Raw genomic sequence first — 21,539 nt, 5'->3', positions numbered from 1 at the left:
AATCGCACGCCTATTACATAGTTTCAAAAAATGTCGTTACTTCAAATTCTAGAGCCATTTTCCCACTTCATAAATCAATGAAAATGATTAGTTAACAATTTGTTTAAGTAGCGTAAATAGCGAGGTGTTGAAAAGTTCTCCTCTCATATATGTAATAGTTTCTGTTCGTTTTAAGTTTTGATGTTGCTTTTCATTTTCAGATTGAAGAAACCTGTTTTTTTTTTTATTAATTTCTGATCTTTTTTAAATAATGCCGAGAAATCCGGCTTCCCCCTCCATGGAAAATTTCTATCCCTCGCGGTAAATCCCTCCATGTAAAGTTCTTCCCACATAACCCCCCCCCAACCAACAAGGAAAATTTTCCCAGACAATTCCATTCTAGCTGAAAATTACCCCGGGAAAATTTCTTAAGGACGATTCCAGCTAAAACATTTTCCTTATCCCACTTTCATTTGAGACCTTTATTTCTGATTGTTTTTAAAATTATGTCGAAAATTTCCCTCCGTGTAAAATTCTTCCCAGAGATCCCCTCACCCTCGCCCCCACCCCCTAGTAGAAAAGTACTCCGGCAGAAAATTCCCACTGGAGAATTTATCCTGTGAAAAATCTCCCCCATGGAGAATTTCTCCCGGAAAATTCCCCTTAATATCTTCACATACAGAATTGAACCGGCAGAGAAAGCAAGAGGAACAAAAGGAATTTTGAGCAAGAATCCTGGCAAAATCCCCCCACACATAAAATTATCCGCTAAAAAATCCCCTTGCAGAAAAGTCTCCCCCCTTCCCGAAAAATGTCTGTATACTTCCCAATAAGAAATACTATACGTAAATAACGGACCAATTTCATGACTTATAAACCTTTCCCCAGGGGCTGTGGGTAAATATCCTATCCTCAGATATAGTTACTGGGTTTTACAATTATGCTGAACAAAATGACCATCTCAGAATTTTGATCGAATGACCTTTAGGAAAAACCATGGGAGGGAGGGAGGCCAGTTGCCCTCTAATCTCATGGTCACTTAAAAAGGGCACTAGAGCTTTTAATTTGCGTTCGCATGAGCCCTTTCTCAATATTCTAGGACTATCGGTGCGATGCAATCACCCCTGAAAAAAAAAAAAAAATAACTCATCCGTGATCTTTCTTCTAGCAAAATATACAATATTCCATTTTTGCAAATGGGAACTTGAGACTTCTACAACCGGAGTTTCGTATACACTGAATCTGTTGGTGTAATTTTAATGAATATTTCCTGACCTTTAGGGGGTGTCTACTCCTTTTTTCTAAAAATCAGGTAAATATTCTCAAGCTCGTGACTTCGGATGGGTAACACCAAATTTAATGATTTGTATATATTTAGAACCAACATAATAATCTGATTCTTTCGATATTGACATCAAAATTCCGTTTTTTAGAATTTTAATTAATATTGAGCCACATCGCTCCTTACTTACAGTTTCTTACCACGAACAGTTTGATAAAATTTAGGAATACAAATGTCTGCTAATTCAGACAACTTTCAATTATTGATCTAAGAGAGGAACTTGGATCGACGCACACTCCTTTTCTTAAAACCAAACTGTTCTTCACTTATAACTTTATTTACAACAAAATTGACCTTAATTTAGCCCTACAGTAAAAATATTAAACGCAAACTTAGCACTTATGGCGTTTTTCACAAGAACAGCTTCAAGGATTCTTAATTAAAAATTCACACTCTGCTTGAAAGTTGAAGATTTCCTGCCTATTTCACACACACAGAGCTTTCTTCTCTTTTGAAGGAAATCCGAATGCTAATTTGAAGGAAAACTCTTCTGACGACACAACCGCAAAATTTTTCCCCGTTGTCGATGGTCATGATTTCCTTTCATTTACTCTTTGATTAGAAATTTTTCCTGAAAAATAAGGGCTTGCGGAATTTTGAGCAGAATGAGATCTAATTTAAACATCCATTTCAAATTTAAAAGTTAAAGTTTTTCCTCAAATCTTCAACTCAGATAGTATATCTTCAAACTCTTCTCTCACATGACACAGTCATTCCATTTATATCTTTAAGTTATCCGTTTAATTAAAACCTTTGTTGCAAACTAAATACTACCGGGATTATTCGCCAAAATGGACTTTACTCATGTGTTCCTTCAAGTTATATGTTTTTCATATATCTTATATGTTTGTAAAGTCACGTGTTTCCCTTTTGATTAATACTTTAATTGCAGACTAAAAACTTGTAGGATAATTCATCAGAATGGATGATGCCATGAGTTTCTTCAAGCTATACATTAGGCTAAAGTTATAACTGCAAATGGAGCACTTTTGGCGGTTTTCATCAGGATGGAAGATAGCAATATGCCTCCTTAAATTACGCATTTGATCGAATTTTTGATTGCAAACTAAACACTTTTGAGGTTTTTGACCAGAATGAATTCTTAGGTGAATATTCTTGTTCAGTTGATAGGTAATTTTTTCCCAGGTGTAACACTCAAAGAGATTTTCTCCGCTGTGTGTTCTTTGACGCACAGCCAAATAAGCCTTAGAAGAAAAAATCTTCTGACATATATAACTCATGCAGTTTTCCCCACTGTGGATACTCAGGGGATTCACGTTTGTATTCTTACTAGAATTCATTCTCAGGTGATTATTCATGTTCTTCTCATAAGTAGAGGCTTTCCCGTATTTTTTACTCAAATCGTTTTCCTCCACTGTGTCTTCTTTGATGCACAGCCAAATATGCCTTTGAAGAAAAACTCATCTAACATATATTACACTCATGCAATTTTTCACCGGTGTGACTGGTCATGTGGAGTTTTAAATGTCCCATTTAAATAGACTTCTTACAACAAACCAAGCACTTATGAGGAATATTGTGGGCCATAATGAATTCTTAGGTGAATATTCCTGGTATGCTTATAAGCAAAAGTTTTCTTACATATTTTACATTCAAATGGTTTTCCTCCGCTGTGTCTTCTTTGATGCAAAGTCAGATATGCCTTTGAAGAAAAACTTTTCCCGCATATATTGCACTCATGCAGCTTTTCGCCGGTGTGAATGACCATGTGGCGTTTTAAGCAAAAGTTTTGAGCAAAAGTTTTCTTACATATTTTACATTCAAATGGTTTTTCTCCACTGTGCCTTTTTTTATGCAAAGTCAAATATGCCTTTGAAGAAAAACTTTTCCTGCATATATTACACTCGTGCAGTTTTTCACCGGTGTGACTGTTCATGTGGCGTTTTAAGTACCCAATTTGACTAAACTTCTTACTACAGACTAAGCACTTGTAAGGTTTTTCACCAGAATGACTTCTTAGATGAACACCCAAATATTGCTTTGAAGAAAACTTCTTTTTACATATATCACACTCATAAAGTAATTTTCCACTTTGGCCAATTAGGGTAACATTCATGTTCAGATTTTTACCAGAATGCATACTGAGGTGATTTTCCCGTCTTTCCTTAGAAACAAAAGTTTTCTCGCATATTTTACAGTCAAATCGTTTGCCTCCCTTGTGTGTTCTTGTGCGCAAACCCAAAGAATGCTTAGAAGAAAAGTTTTTTTTATATATATCACACTCATGCTGTTTTCCCCCACTGTGGATACTCAAGGGAACATTCATGTTTGTATTATTACCAGTATGTATTCTTAGGTGACTATTCATGTTTATCTTGTAAGTAAAGGTTTTCCCGCATATTTTACATTCAAATGGTTTTTCACCACTGTGGGTTCTTTGATGCAAACTCAACCGTTGTTTTGAAGAAAAGCTCTTCTTACATATATTACACTCATTCAGTTTTTCAACGGTGTGGGGAAAATGAAACGCCAATTTCATGTGGCGGTTTAAGTTACATATTTGATTAAACTGCTTGCTACAAACTAAGCATTTGTAAGGTTTTTCGCCAGAATGAATTCTTAAATGAATATCCATGTTTTGCTTTGAAAAAAAACTCTTTTTACATATATTACACTCAAATAGTTTTTCTCCACTGTGTGTTTTTTTATGCAAAGTCAAATATTGCTTTGAAGAAAACCTCTTTTTACAGATGTTACACTCATGTCGTTTTTTATCATTGTGAGTAGTCATTGATGTCATTGTGGTATCATTGTCAATAGTCAAATGACTATTGTGAATAGTCATTGATGTCATTGTGGTATCATTGTCAATAGTCAAATGACTATTGTGAATAGTCATTTGCGTCTGTAAGACAGTACTTTTTGACAGTTTCTGTGGGAGAACTAGCGAAGTATTCATCTGCACGTCTAATTCAGCCATTTTTGGTACATAATGACCCTGTAAAACCAAGTGCTGTTTCATATCATCAATACTCCCAAATAAACAAATGGGACATCTCTTTTTCCTTCCCATTTTATGTTCCATAAAATGAGCAACAAAACTGAAGTAATCATTAGTTACTATAGGACACATGTCACACTCTATTCGTGACAATTCCTCACAACCTGTGTTTTCGTGCAGATCTAACATCAAAAAAGAGTTCTCTGTTTTACCGCAAGAGCCACAACGCCATATACCAGCTGTTATTTCTTCTATAACCTGTTGCTTTAACTGTTCTAACACAACGGTTGGATTTATGTTTCCAAGTTTTAGTTTCTTTAGACCATCTAAACGAGAAATTGAAGAACTCGACGCATCTGAAAAGGAAGAGGAATATTAGGATAAGAGTAAAAAGATAATGGAATATTCAATAAAAAAAAATATTATGGAAATCTACGGCTTCTCTCACTCATCGTTCAACTTCTTTTAAGCTAAGAAAACACACAAAGAATAATCAATTGATTCAGGTGAAAGTAACAGCAGCAACAATTTGAAACATTGAAAGTGTTTGATACCATAAACACCATTTTGTGTCTCTCAGTGTCAGTTGACAGTCTCAAAGACAAAGGGAATTAGCAAATCTTTCCTGCACAACATGGAGCTTCCGATGCAAATTAGGTAAAAAATATATATAGAGGATCCTCAATATGTCAACAGTTCGAAAAGCTAACGAGAGGCTACTTTAAAATAAACAAAACCCATAATTTGCTGCTAATCATTAAGCAAAACGCTGTCTATTCAATGTACATACAGCCCAAATAATCTGTATCCTGTGTCGGTAAAGATTTCAATCAAGACAGTTAGCACAGCAATAAACTTCCAAAGCTGTCAAATTATTCATTGACAATTCTTTTGTGCTGATTTTAACGTTTTCCAAGCAGGTTTTTCAAGCGTTTTCTCAACTATATATGAGCTATTTCTACAGCTCAACTACAGAAATACAATTCTGCTCCGTTTAATGAGAACAAACAAAACTCGTATTTTCTAATGATGTAGGTTTCATTACAACTGAATATTTTTATCTTCGACACAAAACGAGAGAAGCTATATGGTTTTTTCTAAGATTTTCGTAAAAGCAGGTATCAGCTTTTAGTTTTCTGTCGTTTATTCCGATCTCTTAACAAAGCTATCAAAGCTATGACAACACGACCCAATCAATTCTTAATAGTTTGGCCACACCAACTAAAAATGTTCATAGTGGACGAGATAGGGTGATCCTTTATGGTATCGAATGGCCTTAAGCCATAATATTTGGGAAGTAATACTATAGAAAATATTGCCTACTCTATCCTCTATCTATACACATTTTATAAAAAACAAACTGAAATCGATTTATGATTTCAGTATGCGTGAAAGATCATTGGACTGCTAAAGAAAAGTTTAAAGGACTGCTAAAAAAAGTAATATTTGTTAAGTTAAATATTTGGGAAAACATCATATGATGTTATTTAATTAAAAGGTGTTTAATAAATCAATCACAATCAAAAACATCTATATCAATTTCAAATAAAAAACTGAATTTTCATATGAAAACCCTGTCGGGTGTTGTTAGTCCAAGATTTAGTTTCCATAAGGAATTGAATACAATAAATCTAAAACAAGGTCCCAACACCAGGTTAGGAAGAAAGTTAGCACGTTAGAGAGAAATCAAACAAACAAACCTTTATTTTTTTCCATTGTAGTAGCAGTTGGATTAGGCTCTACCTGAACAACGTCTTCGCTGATAGGCGACGAGATACAGCTTGGTTGTTCGTGTTCCACCTCTGGAATAAATAAAAGTATGCTTCAATATAACTGATAACGCATAATGAACTTACTCAAATGCTAAAAATAAAAACTGTCACGTTTAGAACCTATCTTACATTAGAAGAGCAGAACCCGAAGAATTACATTGAGCTGAATTATTGAACTGAAAGAATTACATTTATTTTTGTTTTCTGTAAACATTAAGTAACAAAAAATTAATAAGAAGGATATATTATAATAAGAAGAAGTAATAAGAAGGCAAATAAAAAATTCGGATATATCAAATTTGGACAAGGGGAATCCTTAGAGAATAAACTTTCGGAAAAAATGGTTAAAAACAGCCCAAAGTTCAAACACCAGATATGCTTAACTTTCACAAATAAAACAAAATCATCAAAGTCGAGACTTTCAGGACATTTTGAGAAGGATGGTGAATTAACCAAAAGGCACTATATACATGCTGCTACTACTACTTCTGCTGCTAGTTCATTGCTTCTACTAACGGCAAGATGCTTTATTTCCACCTGTGTTTTCTGGTTTGTGTACATTCTATATAAATGAAGTTCAATCCATTTCTGAATGATCATAAATTTAAAATTCGTGGCAAAATCGAATAACAATAAGCCAGAAGAGAATATCAGAAGGTTTTATGATTCTTTTCATGGACTCCTGTATTTTTCATAAAATTTAGTCTCTATGAAACTTGCCTGCTCAACCGCATCAATGAGTAGGAAGCTGAAAAAAAACACTAGCTCAAAGAAAATATAACGTTCTTTAAGGATTTCTCGAAAAACAGCTAAGCCTTCTCGATTTTTATAAAGAATTAAAAACTTGTAGTAAAATTTACTGAAATCGATTTACGATTCAAGCAGGCATGAGAGACCATTGGACTGCTAAAAAAAAACATCCTATGTTACTATATCATTTATCAGGTATTCATCAAATCAATCGAAATCAGAAACATACATATCAATTTTCAAATGAAAATCCTGTCAGGAGTTCTTAGTCCACGATTTAGTTTCAATAAAGAATTAAATATAAGAAATTAGCAAGAAAGTTAGCAGGTTAGCGAGAAATCAAACAAACCAACCTTCAATTTTTTCCACTGGAGTAGCAGGTGGATTAGGCTCTACCTGAACAACGTCTTCGCTGTTATGCGACAAGATACACCTAGGTTGTTCGTGTTCCACCTCTAGAAGAAATTAAAGTATGCTTCAATATAACTGATAACGCATAATGATCTTATTCATATATTAAAAATAAAAATTGCCATGTTTAGAACCTATCATACATTTGAACAGCAAAATCCAAAAAATTACATTGAACTGGGCTTAATTACATGGATTTCTTTTTGTTTTCTGTAAATATTGAGTACCATAAATGTAATAAGAATGATTTATAATAATAATAAGAAGTAATAAGAAGGGGAAATGTAATAAAAAGGCAAATTAACGGATTCGGGTATATAGAAATTGGACGAGTGGAATCCTTAGAACACAAACTCCTTAGAAGATAAACTTTTGGGGAAAAGGGTTAAAGCAGCCCAAAGTTCAAACAAAGATATGCTTAACTGTCGTAAAATAAAACAAAATAATCAAAGTTGAGACTTTCAGGACATTTTGAGGGGGCTGTTGAATTAACCAAAAGGCACTATATACATGCTACTACTACAACTTCTGCTGCTAGTTCACTGCTTCTACTAACGGTAGGATGCTTAATTTCCACCTATGTTTTCTAGTGTGTGTACATTCTATACAAATGAAGTTCAATCCACTTCTGAATGATCATAAATTTAAAATTCGTGGCAAAGTCGACTAACAATAAACCAGAAGGGAATACCGGAAGGTTTTATGATTCTTTTCATGAACTCCTATAGTTCTCATAAAATTTATTCCCTATCGAACTTGCCTACTCAACCGAATCAATGCATACGAAGCTGAAAAAAAACACCAGTTATTAGAAAATAAAACGAACTTTAAGGATTTCTCGAAAGAAAGCTAAGCTTTCTTAAGTTTCATAAAGAATTAAAAACGTGAAGTAAAATTTACTGATTTCATAGCCAGTAAAAGACTACGAGAGCTATATGAAATAGTCCTTTATGGACTATTAGGACTATAGGACAATTATGGACTATAGGACTATTATAGTGGCCTATAGTCCTGTAGGCCACTTAAGGATTTTTATGATTCTTATCCTGTTTTATAGGTCACTTTTCTCTTTTCCACTAAACACTAATTTTTCAGAATTATGTATATATATATATATATATATATATATATATATATATATATATATATATATATATATATATATATATATATATATATATATATATATATATATATATATATATATATATATATATATATATATATATATATATATATATATATATATATATATATATATATATATATATATATATATATATATATATATATATATATATATATATATATATATATATATATATATATATATATATATGCATAACTTTCTTTACTGATCGAAATTCTTTCAGAAGCTATTAGCTTGTAAGTCACTTTCCATGATCAACTGAACATAATAAATCCATAACTAGATCCTAACATCAGGTTAGAGAAAAAAATAACTGTCACATGAGTTTTTTCTAATTTATCAAACAAGCAAACCTTCACTGCTATCCTCTAGAGTTGAAGGTGAGTTAGGCTCTATCTCAATAAGATCTTCACTGCTTTGCGGCGAAATACAATTAGATTGTTCGTGTTCGTCGTCTGGAAAAAACAAAAATATACCTCAGTATAAGTGATAGCATAGAGGTTACTTGTATCCAAAAAAACAAAAATATACCTCAGTATAAGTGATAGCACAGAGGTTACTTGTATCCTAAAAAACAAACTACAAATTGCAGAACCCATCTTGCATTTGAAAAGTAGAACATTAAAAAGTAGATTGTACTAAGCTTAATTTTATACAGAAATTTTTTTGTGAATTGTGCATTGAGTAACAGAAATACAATAAGAGGGATATGTCCTTCCGTAAAGCTTCAAATTCAGCCGTAAAAACTTAGAGCAAAATAAATTCCTTAGTGGATGAACTTTTGAAGAAAAACGGTAACAAAAAACAAACCTAAACTTAAAACCGCAGATATTCTAAACTGTCACTCTAAAATAAAATCATTAATTTAATGAGCAAATAATTATAATTAAAGCACAAATCCAGGACATTTGTTTTATTGCACTTAGTTTCCACATATATATGTTTACTGGTTTATCTGCGTCCTATGCCAGTGAAGTTTCAACACCTTTTTCAAAAACTTTTACAATTGAATATATGTGAAGATTAAATAAGATAAAAAAAAAAGAAGACATGACGTCGGATAAACACTCCAAACAGCTAAAGTAAAAGGCATAAAAAAGATATCTGAGGCAATAATAAACGAAAATAAAGCATCGTGAAATTTTCGGTTAGAAGACAGGCAACAGCAAGGATTAAATCGAATCGTAAACGAAAATGACCCGTAACAAAATTAGCAGTTAGAAGGGAAGCATCAGCAAGAATCACTACCAGTCCCGATAGAACACAAATCCTTTAAAATGTTTTATTCTACCTCATGACTGAAAACTAAAAATAGCATGATAATTATGCTCATTCGCAATTTGAGAACCAAATACAAACGAAACTGCAGTGCGCCAAGTGCCAGAGCCAGAGCGAAAGTCAGGCTCCGGGTACGTTTTCACGGAGACAACGGAAACTACAGGAGTAATGGGCTCATGGTCAAGACTTAGTTCTCGGATATCTAAACCTGGAAACCTTTTCCTAGAAAAAAAAAGAAGGTGACACACGAGAGGGCAAGAGAGACCCGCACAAAGGTAAACGAGCAAGATCACTAGGCAAACACGAAGAAAATATATGTTCGTGGCAACTCCTAGGAGAATGGAGGAGACGAGGAAGATAAACCCCACTGAGACTATTGGAAGAAACAAATGCAACGTTAGGAACATGGGGGTAGGTGTAGCAACTTATAAACAAAATGGGGAGGTGAAGCCACCCAATCTTAAATTGAAGCAATCGATATTCCGATTCAGAATGCAAATAGTTTTAGGCTCAAAACTCGGGTTGCAGCAATGAGGACAATATTGGAGTAAAGAGATAAGGTTCAAGAGACTGAGAAGAACCAACCCCCCGATTTAGTAATTGAAGCGCTAGTGGACAGTAATAATTCAAAAGAATATGCTTTTCAGCTCAGAAGGAAGGAAAACTCAAGAAGAAGGATAAGGTCTTCGCTCTCTTAGCAGTAAATAAAGATAATCAGGAAACAAAACAGGATGGACCAAAGCGGAAATTTGACAAGTCAGATGATTTCGTGGAATTAAAAACGCGGTTGGATAAGCCTTGGAGGGGGTTGGAAGTCTGCTCTATCGACTTCCGGGGGCAAATGTCCTTAAGAGTGCGGAGGAGCAGTCCCTTCCGGATGTCGGAAATGATAATCAGTCCCGTCAACCAGCAGCTGATTCTGACCTTAACAGCCCAGTTGTAATTACCTTACCAAGGTCAGGCATTCCCTGATTATGGTCCACGGGGATACTCCCTCCCATTACCAGACATTACATATTTCCCTAAACCTTTACCCTGCTTCCCCATCTCTCATTTTCACCCTGTGTTGGTATCGATATGTACTAACTAGATGTCTGTCCCATGGGGTTTGACCCAGAAACAGTGACTTTATGTTTACTTGATATTTTTACCCTTTACCCGTGGACTACAATCATTCTCGCGTACCTTTAAGCCTTTTGAAACAAGTAATTTTAGACTAAATCTGAATTCAAAGCCCAAACCTTCGCAGTTACTGCCAATTATTTCGATGATCCCTGGCGGATACAGGGCGGCGGAGCCCCCCCCCTCCCTCATAGACTTTTTCTGGCACCCTCTTATCTTGTTTTTTACTCTTTTTTTTTTAAATAGATTTGTCAATTTGGTCAATTATTGGCACCTTTGTCACATTGAACCCCCCCCCCCCAAGAATTTGCTCATTGGCACCCATGTCACATTGGGCCTCCCCCAAGATTTTGATCTAGATCCACCACTGCTGATGATTCAGTACAGGAGTTACGTTGATGGCAATAGCTCTTTGGCCAAGCCCATTTAGCATACTGCAAATGCAGAAACTGGATAGAGGAAAAGAAGAGAAAATATGCAAATTTTGAGATTTGCGAAGCATATTTTGTTTCGCTTTTGACCACAAGGGATAGGTGAATGGTTATGTCACTTAGGAAGGGTGTTCGATAGCATTGTTATCCATTTTACACCCCATAAATCTTCTTTTTCTCCTGTATATGAGGTGTAAATCCTCATATGAGGTTTATATACCTCACATAAGGTTAATATACCTCATATGAACTATATATCAAACAGGCAAACCTTTATTGCTATATTTTCGAGTTGCAGTTGAGTTAGTTTCAGTCCTAAGAGCATCTTCACTGTTTTGCGGCAAGATGCAGCTAGATTCTTCGTGTTCAACCTCTGCAATAAATAAAAATATACTACAATATAACTGACAATACAAATCAAACTTACTCAGCATATTTTGTTTCGCTTTTGACCACAAGGGATAGGTGAATGGTTATGCCGCTTAGGAAGGGTGGTCGATAGCATTGTTATCCATTTTACACCCCAAAAATATCCTTTTTCTCCTGTATATATATTGCTTTCAGCCGCGCTTTAAATCCATTTGTTTTCCTATCTTAAAAGCTCATTTAAAAAAATTAATTAGCTTATAGCATTAACATTTCTTTACGAGTCACCGTAATAGCTGAGAATCTTTTTCATTGATTTTACTTTCTGAATACTGTCAAATTCAGTTTGAGGCGGTCATTGATAACTGAATCTTGTGATTGATAAACACCTCCTGGTCCACAAAGAGGTGGGACTTCCCCATATTTTAATTTTGGTGTTTCAAATTCAGTTCTCATTAAGCTTCCATTGAAAGTACGGATAAGTTTTGGTCTGTGTAACAGTCTGCTAAATAAATCGAGTTGTTTTCTATATGCCGTTATTGATTATTTCCCAACCTGATTTAGGATATTGAAGGGAGTTTTAGAATTTCTTAGTATATGTTGAAGTGTGGTATCCAGTGAGCAATTAAACATAAGAATCTGATAATAATATCCAAAACTCGGGTTAGCAAGAAAAATGACTAAGTCATATGAGGTGTATACCCTCATATGAGGTATATATACCTCATATAAGGTTTATACACCTCATATGAGGTATATATCAAACAGGAAATCCTTTATTGCTATAATTTCGAGTTGCAGTTGAGTTAGGGTCAGTCCTAAGAGCATCTTCACAGTTTTGCGGCAAGATGCAGCTAGATTCTTCGTGTTCAACCTCTGCAATAAATAAAAATATACCACAATATAACTGAAAATACAGATTAAGCTTACTCGTATGCTAAAAATAAAATTATTGTACAAATTTTCAAATTTTAATTTTTAATAGTAAAAATGAAATAGTGCATTGTATTAGGATTAATTTTATGCATTAATTTTTGTTTTCTGGAACGGAAATACAATAAGAAGAATATACAATATATGTCTGTGTAAATTTTTTAATTCGGCCGTAAGAATCCTGGCAAAATAAACTTTAGAAGATGAACCTTTAGGAAATAATGATTTCAAAAAGCCAGTCAAACCACAGATATTATAAATTGTCACTCCAAAATAAAAACATCAATTTGAACAGCACAGGCAGAAGTGGAACACGCTAATTTTTGGTTTGAAACAGGATTTTAATTTGAAAACTCAACAAACATAAGTCTAAAAAAAGCTCCAAATTCCAATAACAAGACCAATTTGCAGGACAAAGTCCTAGCGGATCCAACAATAGGTCAAGGGGGGTCGGGGCTGGGATCTCACCAAGATTTTTCCGACACCCTTTCAAACGTCAAGGGCACTACATTTTTTCTAGAATAAATCTATAGAATTTTTTGACTCTTTGTTAGTCGTTCTTTGGAGATAAACCCTTAACAATGTCAATTCTTTGACTCAGTTAAATGTCAAAAAAAGTTCAGCTTTTCATTTATTCAGTACAAAAAACTGCTTGAAATCGCCCTTTTCTTGAACTGGAAGTTATATTGTTTTCTTCTGTCTAAAAGAATGATATCCAACAATTTCAAGTACCCCAGCCCCTCTCTTATTTCCATAATGAAGTTTATGCGTAAAAAGTAAACATGTAGCATAATTTGATGTTTGTCCAAGAGGTTGCGAGGTTCATCTGTTGACCCTTTCATCTATTTTGAGCCAAATGACAATAAAAAATTCGATGCCATATCGAAAAGATTCGATAGAATGCCTTTGGGGCAGCAGGGGCTGGGCGAAAAAAAGGACATTACTTCCCATCTTCACGTCTTCGCGGTTGGCTTTGTAAAAAACACTTTTATCACAACAGTGGCAAACCCCTTGATTTTAAACTCCACGATAAAGCTAGATTGAAGATGAACTTATTTCTGGCAATGAAAAGAAGAGAGTTGAATGATGTGTTTGGCGCGGTCAATAAACATCCGCACCAAGTGTAGATGAAATCAGATACAGATGGAGACTCTGTAGATATTTAATACAAAAGTTCTTCGGGTATATAACTAATCTTTGTAGAGCTTGGTCTTGCTTCACAGAGCAAGAAAAATTCTGATCTTCGTGTTCTTCTAATATTCGTGTAGGCTGACTTTGAGGCTGTATTTGAACTTGCATTTGAACATAAAACTGTACTTCGTAAAACTCTTCGAAATGTAGAATTTCCTGATGAGGTCATCGAGTCTTTCGATAACTTCCTGTCAAAAATGTGCAAAATAGAAAAACAATTCACAGATAATAATCTATAGTTTATCCACGACAAAAGGGAGTCCTACCATGGTAATCATTTAGCCTTTTCTTTGTTCACACTATTTCTATCCAAACTAATATTCAGCTCTGATAACGATCTTCTGACTAAATTCCGTCATTGTCCTTAAGATTAATTTAAAATAACATAGTTTTTTCGAAGGAAGTAAAGAGCGAAGTTGAAACTTAAAACTAACAAAAATTATTACTGCACAGCCTATCTAATATATAGCAATAGAACTAGCACAAATAAACGAACTAATTATGTTTCCCTATGTTTCTAGGATTGTAGAAAACTAACGCTTTACTGAAAACACAAAATAATATAGGAGTTTTGGTACAGTAAAAGCAAACCAATTAAGGACACTTTTTACGGAATCAAAATAAAATATTTTAGGATGGTTGCTTTATTTTACTTTCGTTTAATTTGGTATCACTTCTGCATAATGGCTCAGGTCAATGACTGGGTCTCGTTTTGGTTTTGAAAAGGACATGTCATGATTAGTTTGTAGACAAGTTCGAAGTAAAACCATCTTGAGAATATTAGGACTATAGACTAGCTTTAGAATTTGTATCATAGCTTGAAATTCACAGTTGTATAGAGAGAAATAACCGGATTTCCAGAGTTCATATTATATCTTATTTGATATTATTTCAATTAATACTTAAGCATATTTCTTACAATTTAAGATTGTAAATTGCTCACTATTGGTATTATAGCTGGCGACACCAAAATGCTACCTGATAAATCAATCCAATATTTCTGTATAATGAAAGTTACTGATGTCACAACTGGTGTAAGACTATAAAAAACTTTAAAGATTAGTCTATTGTTGTCAGGCTACATACTCATTTGTGTTTTCATTAAAGCGCTAGTTTTCTATAATCATAGAAACACAGGGAAACATAATTAGTTGGTTTATTTATACTAGTTTTATATATATATATATATATATATATATATATATATATATATATATATATATATATATATATTTATATATATATATATATATATATATATATATATATATATATATATATATATATATATATATATATATATATATATATATATATATATATATATATATATATATATATATATATATATATATATATATATATATATATATATATATATATATATGTGTGTGTGTTAGATAGGCTGTGCAGTAATAATTTTGTTCGTTTTAAGTTTCAACTTCGCTCTTTACTTCCCTCGGAAAAACTTTGTTTTTTTAAATTAATCTTAAGGACAATGACAGAATTTAGTCAGAAGATCGTTATAAGAGCTGAACATTAGTTTGGATAGAAATAGTGTGAACAAAGAAAAGGCTAAATGATTACCATGGTAGGACTCCCTTTTGTCGTGGATAAACTATAGATTATTATCTGTGAATTGTTTTTCTATTTTGCACCTTTTTGACAGGAAGTTATCGAAAGACTCGATGACCTCATCAGGAAATTCTACATTTCGAAGAGTTTTACGAAGTACAGTTTTAAAAGCACGTAGATATGAGTCATAGGTTTAAAATGAGCCTTCTCGGGATATGCTTCTAAAAATGAGTGCATCGTATTTGCGAAAATGGTGGATTATTTGGAAAGTAATCGTAATGTAACAAAAAACAAACAAGATATAGACCTGTAATTCTTTGTCTAAATATCAAGATATATTTCCTTTGTTTAAAAAAAATAAATTTAGTAGCAATTAAGAATCATTAAAACAATAGATATTGGACCTTTGAAATCTGTACAACAAAATGGCTATCTCAAAATTTTGATTGGATGACTTTGGGAGGAGGAGACCAGTAGGGAGGGGGTAGTTGCCCTCCAATCTCTTTGGTCACTTAAAAAGGCCACTTAAAAATATAAATCCTTTTCGAATGAGCTATTAAACATCTCTCTATAATTCTCTGGCCACCCCCTAGCCCTACTAGAAAGAAAAAGCATGAAAAACGGGAGACAGATCAGTGTTACGGATGCAAAAAAGCGAATTTTCTTTGTTGTCCAAGGAAGGGGACTGTAATTTCCATGTGAAAGGTTTTCGACCATGCTGATTCCAATGGTACAGTTTTTATTTTGATCTGACGCCATTTTCGAGGGGTTTCAGGCTTTTTTTCGAAATCACCATAAATTTCACTTTGCAATAAACTTGTACTTTTAAGACAAACCGAAATAATAGTCATCGTTCCTCAATCAGTGTCAGACGGCAATATTTTTTCACTAGGAAGCTTTTTTCTAAGCACGATTTTAAACTTTTGGTTACTATGGGATGTGATTCGCTCTTTACTAGGTTGCAGCTGCCGCTGCAACCATGATATTTAGTTTCTCCAAAAGTGTTGTCAAAACTAAGATAAGCTTACACAATTGAAGCATCCACTGAAAAAGGTCAGTTCTTTTAGTACATCTTTACCTTTTTCATTACTATATAACTCATTTTTCAGTTTTCTCTGTCACTTTCACTTTATTTGGAAAAATTGGCTCCAGCTTTGACCCCCCCCCCCCACAGGATTTCGAAAAAATTAATTCATTCGTTGGCACCAAACGTGCCGTTTTTAGTGTCATTTGGAACTTGCTGATGGTAGAATTTATAGGAAGGACGTAATAATGAGCAATATCTTTTATATGTGCTACTGAAAATCTGTCTAAGATACCGGCGAAACCGATACGCCCAATAACAATATTTCCAAAAAAGTAATTTTCCTTGTTGTTACCGATACGCACGACATCGATACGCCCGATACCATATACAGCCCTTCCCCAGGGACTATGGAGGGCCATATCATCATAAAAACCACATATATTGGACCTTTGAACTATGTTAAGCAAAATGGCTGTCTCAAAATTTTTATGGGACTACTTTTGGGGGAGGGGCCTGTAGGGGGGGGGCTATTTGTCCTCTAATCTTTTTGGTCACTTAAAAAGGGCATTAGACGATTTAATTTCCATTCTAATGAGCCACTAAACATCTCTATGATGTTCTAATCATTCGTTAGCCCTGGTGAAAAAAAAAAGAAAAAAGGAGACATTAGTGTGCTACCCATGCAAAAAAAGTGATTTTCCTTGGTGTTCAATGTGAGAGACTGTAATTATCCTACAAAACGTTTTGGACCATCATGATAGCAATGGTACACTTTTCATTTTGATCAGACGTCATTTTAAAGGGGTTTCAGGCTCTTTCGAAGTCACCATAAATTTCTTTTCGCAATGAACTTTTACTATTAAGACTAATCGAAACAATAGTTACCATTCCTGATTCAGTATCAGATGCCAATATTTTTTCACAGGGCAGTTTTTTTTTTTCAAAACACGTTATTTAACTTATGGTCACTATGGGCTGTTTGTGCAAAATGTTTTTGTACAAAATAAGTTTTTCAAACAAAAAGAACTTCATTAAAAACCATAAATGAACAAAAATAGAATCAAATAATCTACCAAGCATACAACTACCACAAATCAGTATCAATAAATAAATGAAACCCAAAACTAACAGAAATTAAAATAAGTCAAACTCAAAACGAGCAGAAATTAATCTGAGTAGGGTTCTAAACCCTATGCTGTCTAAAAGCCAGAATATAATTTGTACTTTATTGAAAAAAATCAAATGAATTCACTGAAAAAAAATGTGCATTGTCAGTTTAATATACATATGCTGATATTTATTATTTAAAATCTTAATTAATTTTTGTTTTCTTAAATTGTAAGTGAAAACATCTAAAAGAATTTTTTTTCAGTAAAGTACAAATTATATTCTGGCTTTTAGAAAGCATGGGGTTTAGAACCCTACTCAAATTAATTTCTACTCGTTTTGAGTTTGACTTATTTAAATTTTTGTTTATTTTGGATTTCATTTATTTATTGGTACTGATTTGTGGTAGTTGTATGCTAGGTAGATTATTTGATTCTATTTTTGTTCATTTGTGGTTTAATGGAGTTCTTTTTTTTTAACAACTTATTTTGTGCAAAAATTTTTTTAGATTAATTTCTGTTCGTTTTATATTGACATAGTCTTTTTCAGGGAGAAAGACTGGGCCTCTTCTGAAGTTAAACAAACATATCTTCCATAAAAACCTTAAATATCCCCCGGGCATTACTTACAACCCTTGCCCCTCTCTGATCACTTTGACTCTTAAAAAGAGTACTAGAGCGTCTGCTTACCAATCCAATGAGCCCCCTTTGAAGTTTATACGACCACAATATCTCTAAAAACCCTATATGTCCCCAGACCTTTCTGATAGAACTTTCTCCAGACCTTTCTGATAGGCTTAACAAAATGGCTATATCAAAATTTTGATTGCAAGTGTTTGGGGTAATCATAGGCGTGGAGGGAGACATTTGCCCTCTGATCACTTTCGACTAATAAAAAATACACTATTCCTTTCAATTTCCAATCGAATGAACCCCTTTTGAAGATTCTACGACAAAACTTTCTATAAAATCATATATACCCCAATGGCATAGCTTACGACCCTTGGTCATGAGGGTTATGGGGGGGGGAGGGTTGTCATCCTCAAAGACATGATTTCCAGACCCTTCAACTGCGTTGAACAAAATGGCCACGTCAAAATATATATCGGAAATGTTTGGGAAAATGCTGGTGGGGGGGGGCTATGTCTCCCTCTGATTGCTTTCGACTTTAAAAAGAGCAATAGCCCTCTCAATTTCCAATCGAAAGAGCCCCTTTTGAAGTTTTTATTACAACACTTTCTATATGACATTATATGCCCCAAGGGCATAACTTACAACCTTAGCCCTGAGGACTGTTAGGGGTTGTCATACTAAAAACATAATTTCCGGACCCTTCAACTACGTTCAACAAAATTGCTATATGAAAATGCTGGTCGAAAGTGTTTGGGGATATGATTAGTGTGGGGGGGGGCATTAACTCTCCCATCGCTTTTGACTATTAATAAAGGCGCTATCCCTCTCATTTTCCAATTGACTGAGTCCTTTTGGAATATTTTACGATAACGCTGGCAAAGACCGAATTTCCAGAACTTTCAACTACGTTGAACAAAATGTCTATCTCAAAATTTGATTGGATGTGTTTGGGGAAATGATAGGCTTGAGAGGGGCGTTAGTTGTTCTTAAATTACTTTCGACTATTAAATAGGGCAATAGCACTTTCAATTTCCAATCGAAAGAGCCCTTTTTGAAGTTTCTACGACAACACTTTCTATGAAACCTTATATGCCCCCAGGGCATAACTTATAACCCTTGCGCTGAGGACAGTGGTGGAGTGTAATCCTCAAAGACAAAATTTCCGGCCTTTTCAACTACGTTGAACAAAATTGATATCTTAAAATTTTTATTGGATGTTTTCGGGGAAATGGTGGGCGTGGGAGGGGTATTATTTTTCCTCCAATCACTTTTGACTATTATAAAGGGCACTAGCCACTCCAAGTTCTAATCGAATGAGCCCTTTTCGAAGTTTCTACAACAAATCATTCGATACGAAGTGCCCTCTGGTTTAAGAAAAAAAAATACATTGTGCCAACATCGTCCTTTACTTAGATGGTTTGAACTTACTGATGGTGAAATTTATAGGAAGGAAGGACGTATATATGAGCAATATCTTTTATATGAGCTACTAAAATTTTTTATAAGATACAGGCGATACCAAAACACCCAATAACAATACGCCCATACCGATACGCGTGATATCAATACGTCCGATACCAATAAAGCATACAGCCTTTTCCCCATGAACTATGGTGGGTCATATCATCACTAAAACCATAGATATTGGACCTTTGAACTAGATATTGAACTTTGGGGAGGGGGCATGTAGGGAGGTGGGCTAATTGCCCTCCAATCTCTTTGGTCACTTAAAAAGGGCACTTACAAATTTAATTTTCTTTCGAATGAGCTATACACATCTCTCTATGATGTTCTGGTCATTCGCTAGCCCTGGTGAAAAAAGGGAGACAGATCAAATGCAAAAAAGCGATTGTCTTTGTTGTTCAATGAGGGGGACTGTAATTTCCCTGTAAAAGGTTTTCGACCATACTGATTCCAGCGGTACACTTTTCATTTTGATCTGACACCATTTTCAAGGGGTTCCAGGCTCATTTTCGAAATCACCATAAATTTCTTTTCGCAATAAACTTTTACTTTTAAGATTAACCGAAAAAATAGTTACCATTCCACAAGAATTTTTTCACAAGACAGTTTTATTCAAAACGTGTTTTTTAACTTTTGGTTACTATAGGCTGTTGTTGACTCTTTACTAAGTTACAGCTGCCACTGCAACCATGCCACTAAATATGCTATATTTATTGTGCCAATTTTATGTGCTACATTTGTTTTCAGAAAATATTGATGAACTAGGATAGAAAAGAGAGATGCAACCCATTTTAAAATAAGCAATTTGTCTACATAAACTCTCGAAAGAAGAAATGCCTCATTCGACAAGCTTTTGACAAAAATGGTCAAATACAACCCCTCCAAAATCCAACAGTAAAAGTCTTTAACAATCACTCTACAATAGTCTCAAAAGAAGCTTAATTAGGTAAACAAAATACCGTGGCAGAAGTATGACTTTGATAAGTAAAAATTAAAAGATTTAAGGCTTTGTCGCTGCTTTATTTAGATTAAACCAGTTTTTCTCTCTTAATTTACCGTAAATGGAAAAGCATTATGTCTAGGAAATAATTTATGACTTTGATATATTTGATCTTGGTTAATGAATTGATTGCTGCTGATCCTTGGAATTTTATAGCCTTTTTTATATTTTTGATTTTGTTGTTTCTTTGAACTCAAGTTTTTAAAACTTTTTTAGAACGCTTAGATTTCTTATTGTTTTGAGAAACCAAACTGTTAAGGAGACGGGTGGGGGTTGGTATGTAGAAGGTTGGTCAATTAAGTCAGAAATTTACTTTAGTAGAATAAATTAAAACACGCAAATGAAATTACCAAGTTTTGAAATTACAACTTTTTGCTAAGATAAGAATTTGGAAATTAACCGTAAAAGAGCCACAAATCCTTGGGAAATCACGATATATGTGGGCAATGTAGGAGATTTGGTAATACCCATATCCTTGCTTATGCAAGGATGTAGGCCGGAAAGCATCGTTGGGCCTATCCCATAAAGCTTACTTTTTATTTGAACAAGCATCTTCTCATCTCTTGATATACGGTTGACGTCTGGTCTTTGTTAAAGCTTGACAAAGCTTTAGTTGAGTTTATTATAAGTAATCCATATGCATACTGAACTTATCTATATCAATATTTACATTTCTCATCTATGCCCAGTAGGAACGCCTAGTATAACTAGTCAGGCTGACCCTCGTGTAAGTCACTCTATTGACTTAACTCCTTACCCCCTCTAAGTGTCATACAAATACCCACTTTACCACAGGTAGACTTTAGTAGGGAATCTTAAACTTGCCAAAAAGGCTTATAGATGTAGTGAAACATTGTTACAGTGTAGACAAAAAACAAACAGAAAATTACGGATATAGTTTATAACAGAGAGCTAAAACCGTTTCAAAAACCAGAGCCCCGGTCTTTGTCTTAAATATAAATTCGAGAAGGTGAAAAGGTTTCTTATTTAATGACACTACAAGTTCCTTTAAAGTGACAACCTAGAACCCAAAAGATTTATGTTACC

At 34.1% G+C, this 21,539-nt stretch overlaps 1 protein-coding gene across 8 annotated transcripts in view; it reads right to left on the bottom strand.

Annotated features, from left to right (window-relative positions):
* Window positions 1–1,444: 1,444 nt before the first annotated feature.
* Window positions 1,445–21,539, bottom strand: part of LOC148941186 (uncharacterized) — a 162,729-nt gene continuing 142,634 nt past the window's right edge. For 6 of the 8 annotated variants that reach the window (XM_089103797.1, XM_089103803.1, XM_089103800.1 and 3 more), the window contains 5 exons: window positions 11,469–11,570; window positions 8,720–8,821; window positions 7,159–7,260; window positions 5,984–6,085; window positions 1,446–4,639 (listed from right to left, as the gene is read on the bottom strand). In XM_089103797.1, coding sequence (XP_088959923.1) covers window positions 2,847–4,639; window positions 5,984–6,085; window positions 7,159–7,260; window positions 8,720–8,821; window positions 11,469–11,570 — 2,201 coding nt within the window. In that variant the 3' untranslated portion in view covers window positions 1,446–2,846. Of the gene's footprint in view, window positions 4,640–5,983; window positions 6,086–7,158; window positions 7,261–8,719; window positions 8,822–11,468; window positions 11,571–21,539 lie in introns of all 8 variants that reach the window. The other 2 variants (XM_089103802.1, XM_089103801.1) reach the window with 2 other exon arrangements.

The sequence above is a fragment of the Artemia sp. Qi Xiang Cuo genome, chromosome 18, assembly GCF_049724085.1.
Source record: "Artemia sp. Qi Xiang Cuo chromosome 18, ASM4972408v1, whole genome shotgun sequence".
NCBI lineage: Eukaryota > Metazoa > Arthropoda > Branchiopoda > Anostraca > Artemiidae > Artemia > Artemia sp. Qi Xiang Cuo.
The sequence above is the reverse complement of the archived record's forward strand: the minus strand, read 5'-3'. Positions and strand labels throughout refer to the sequence as shown.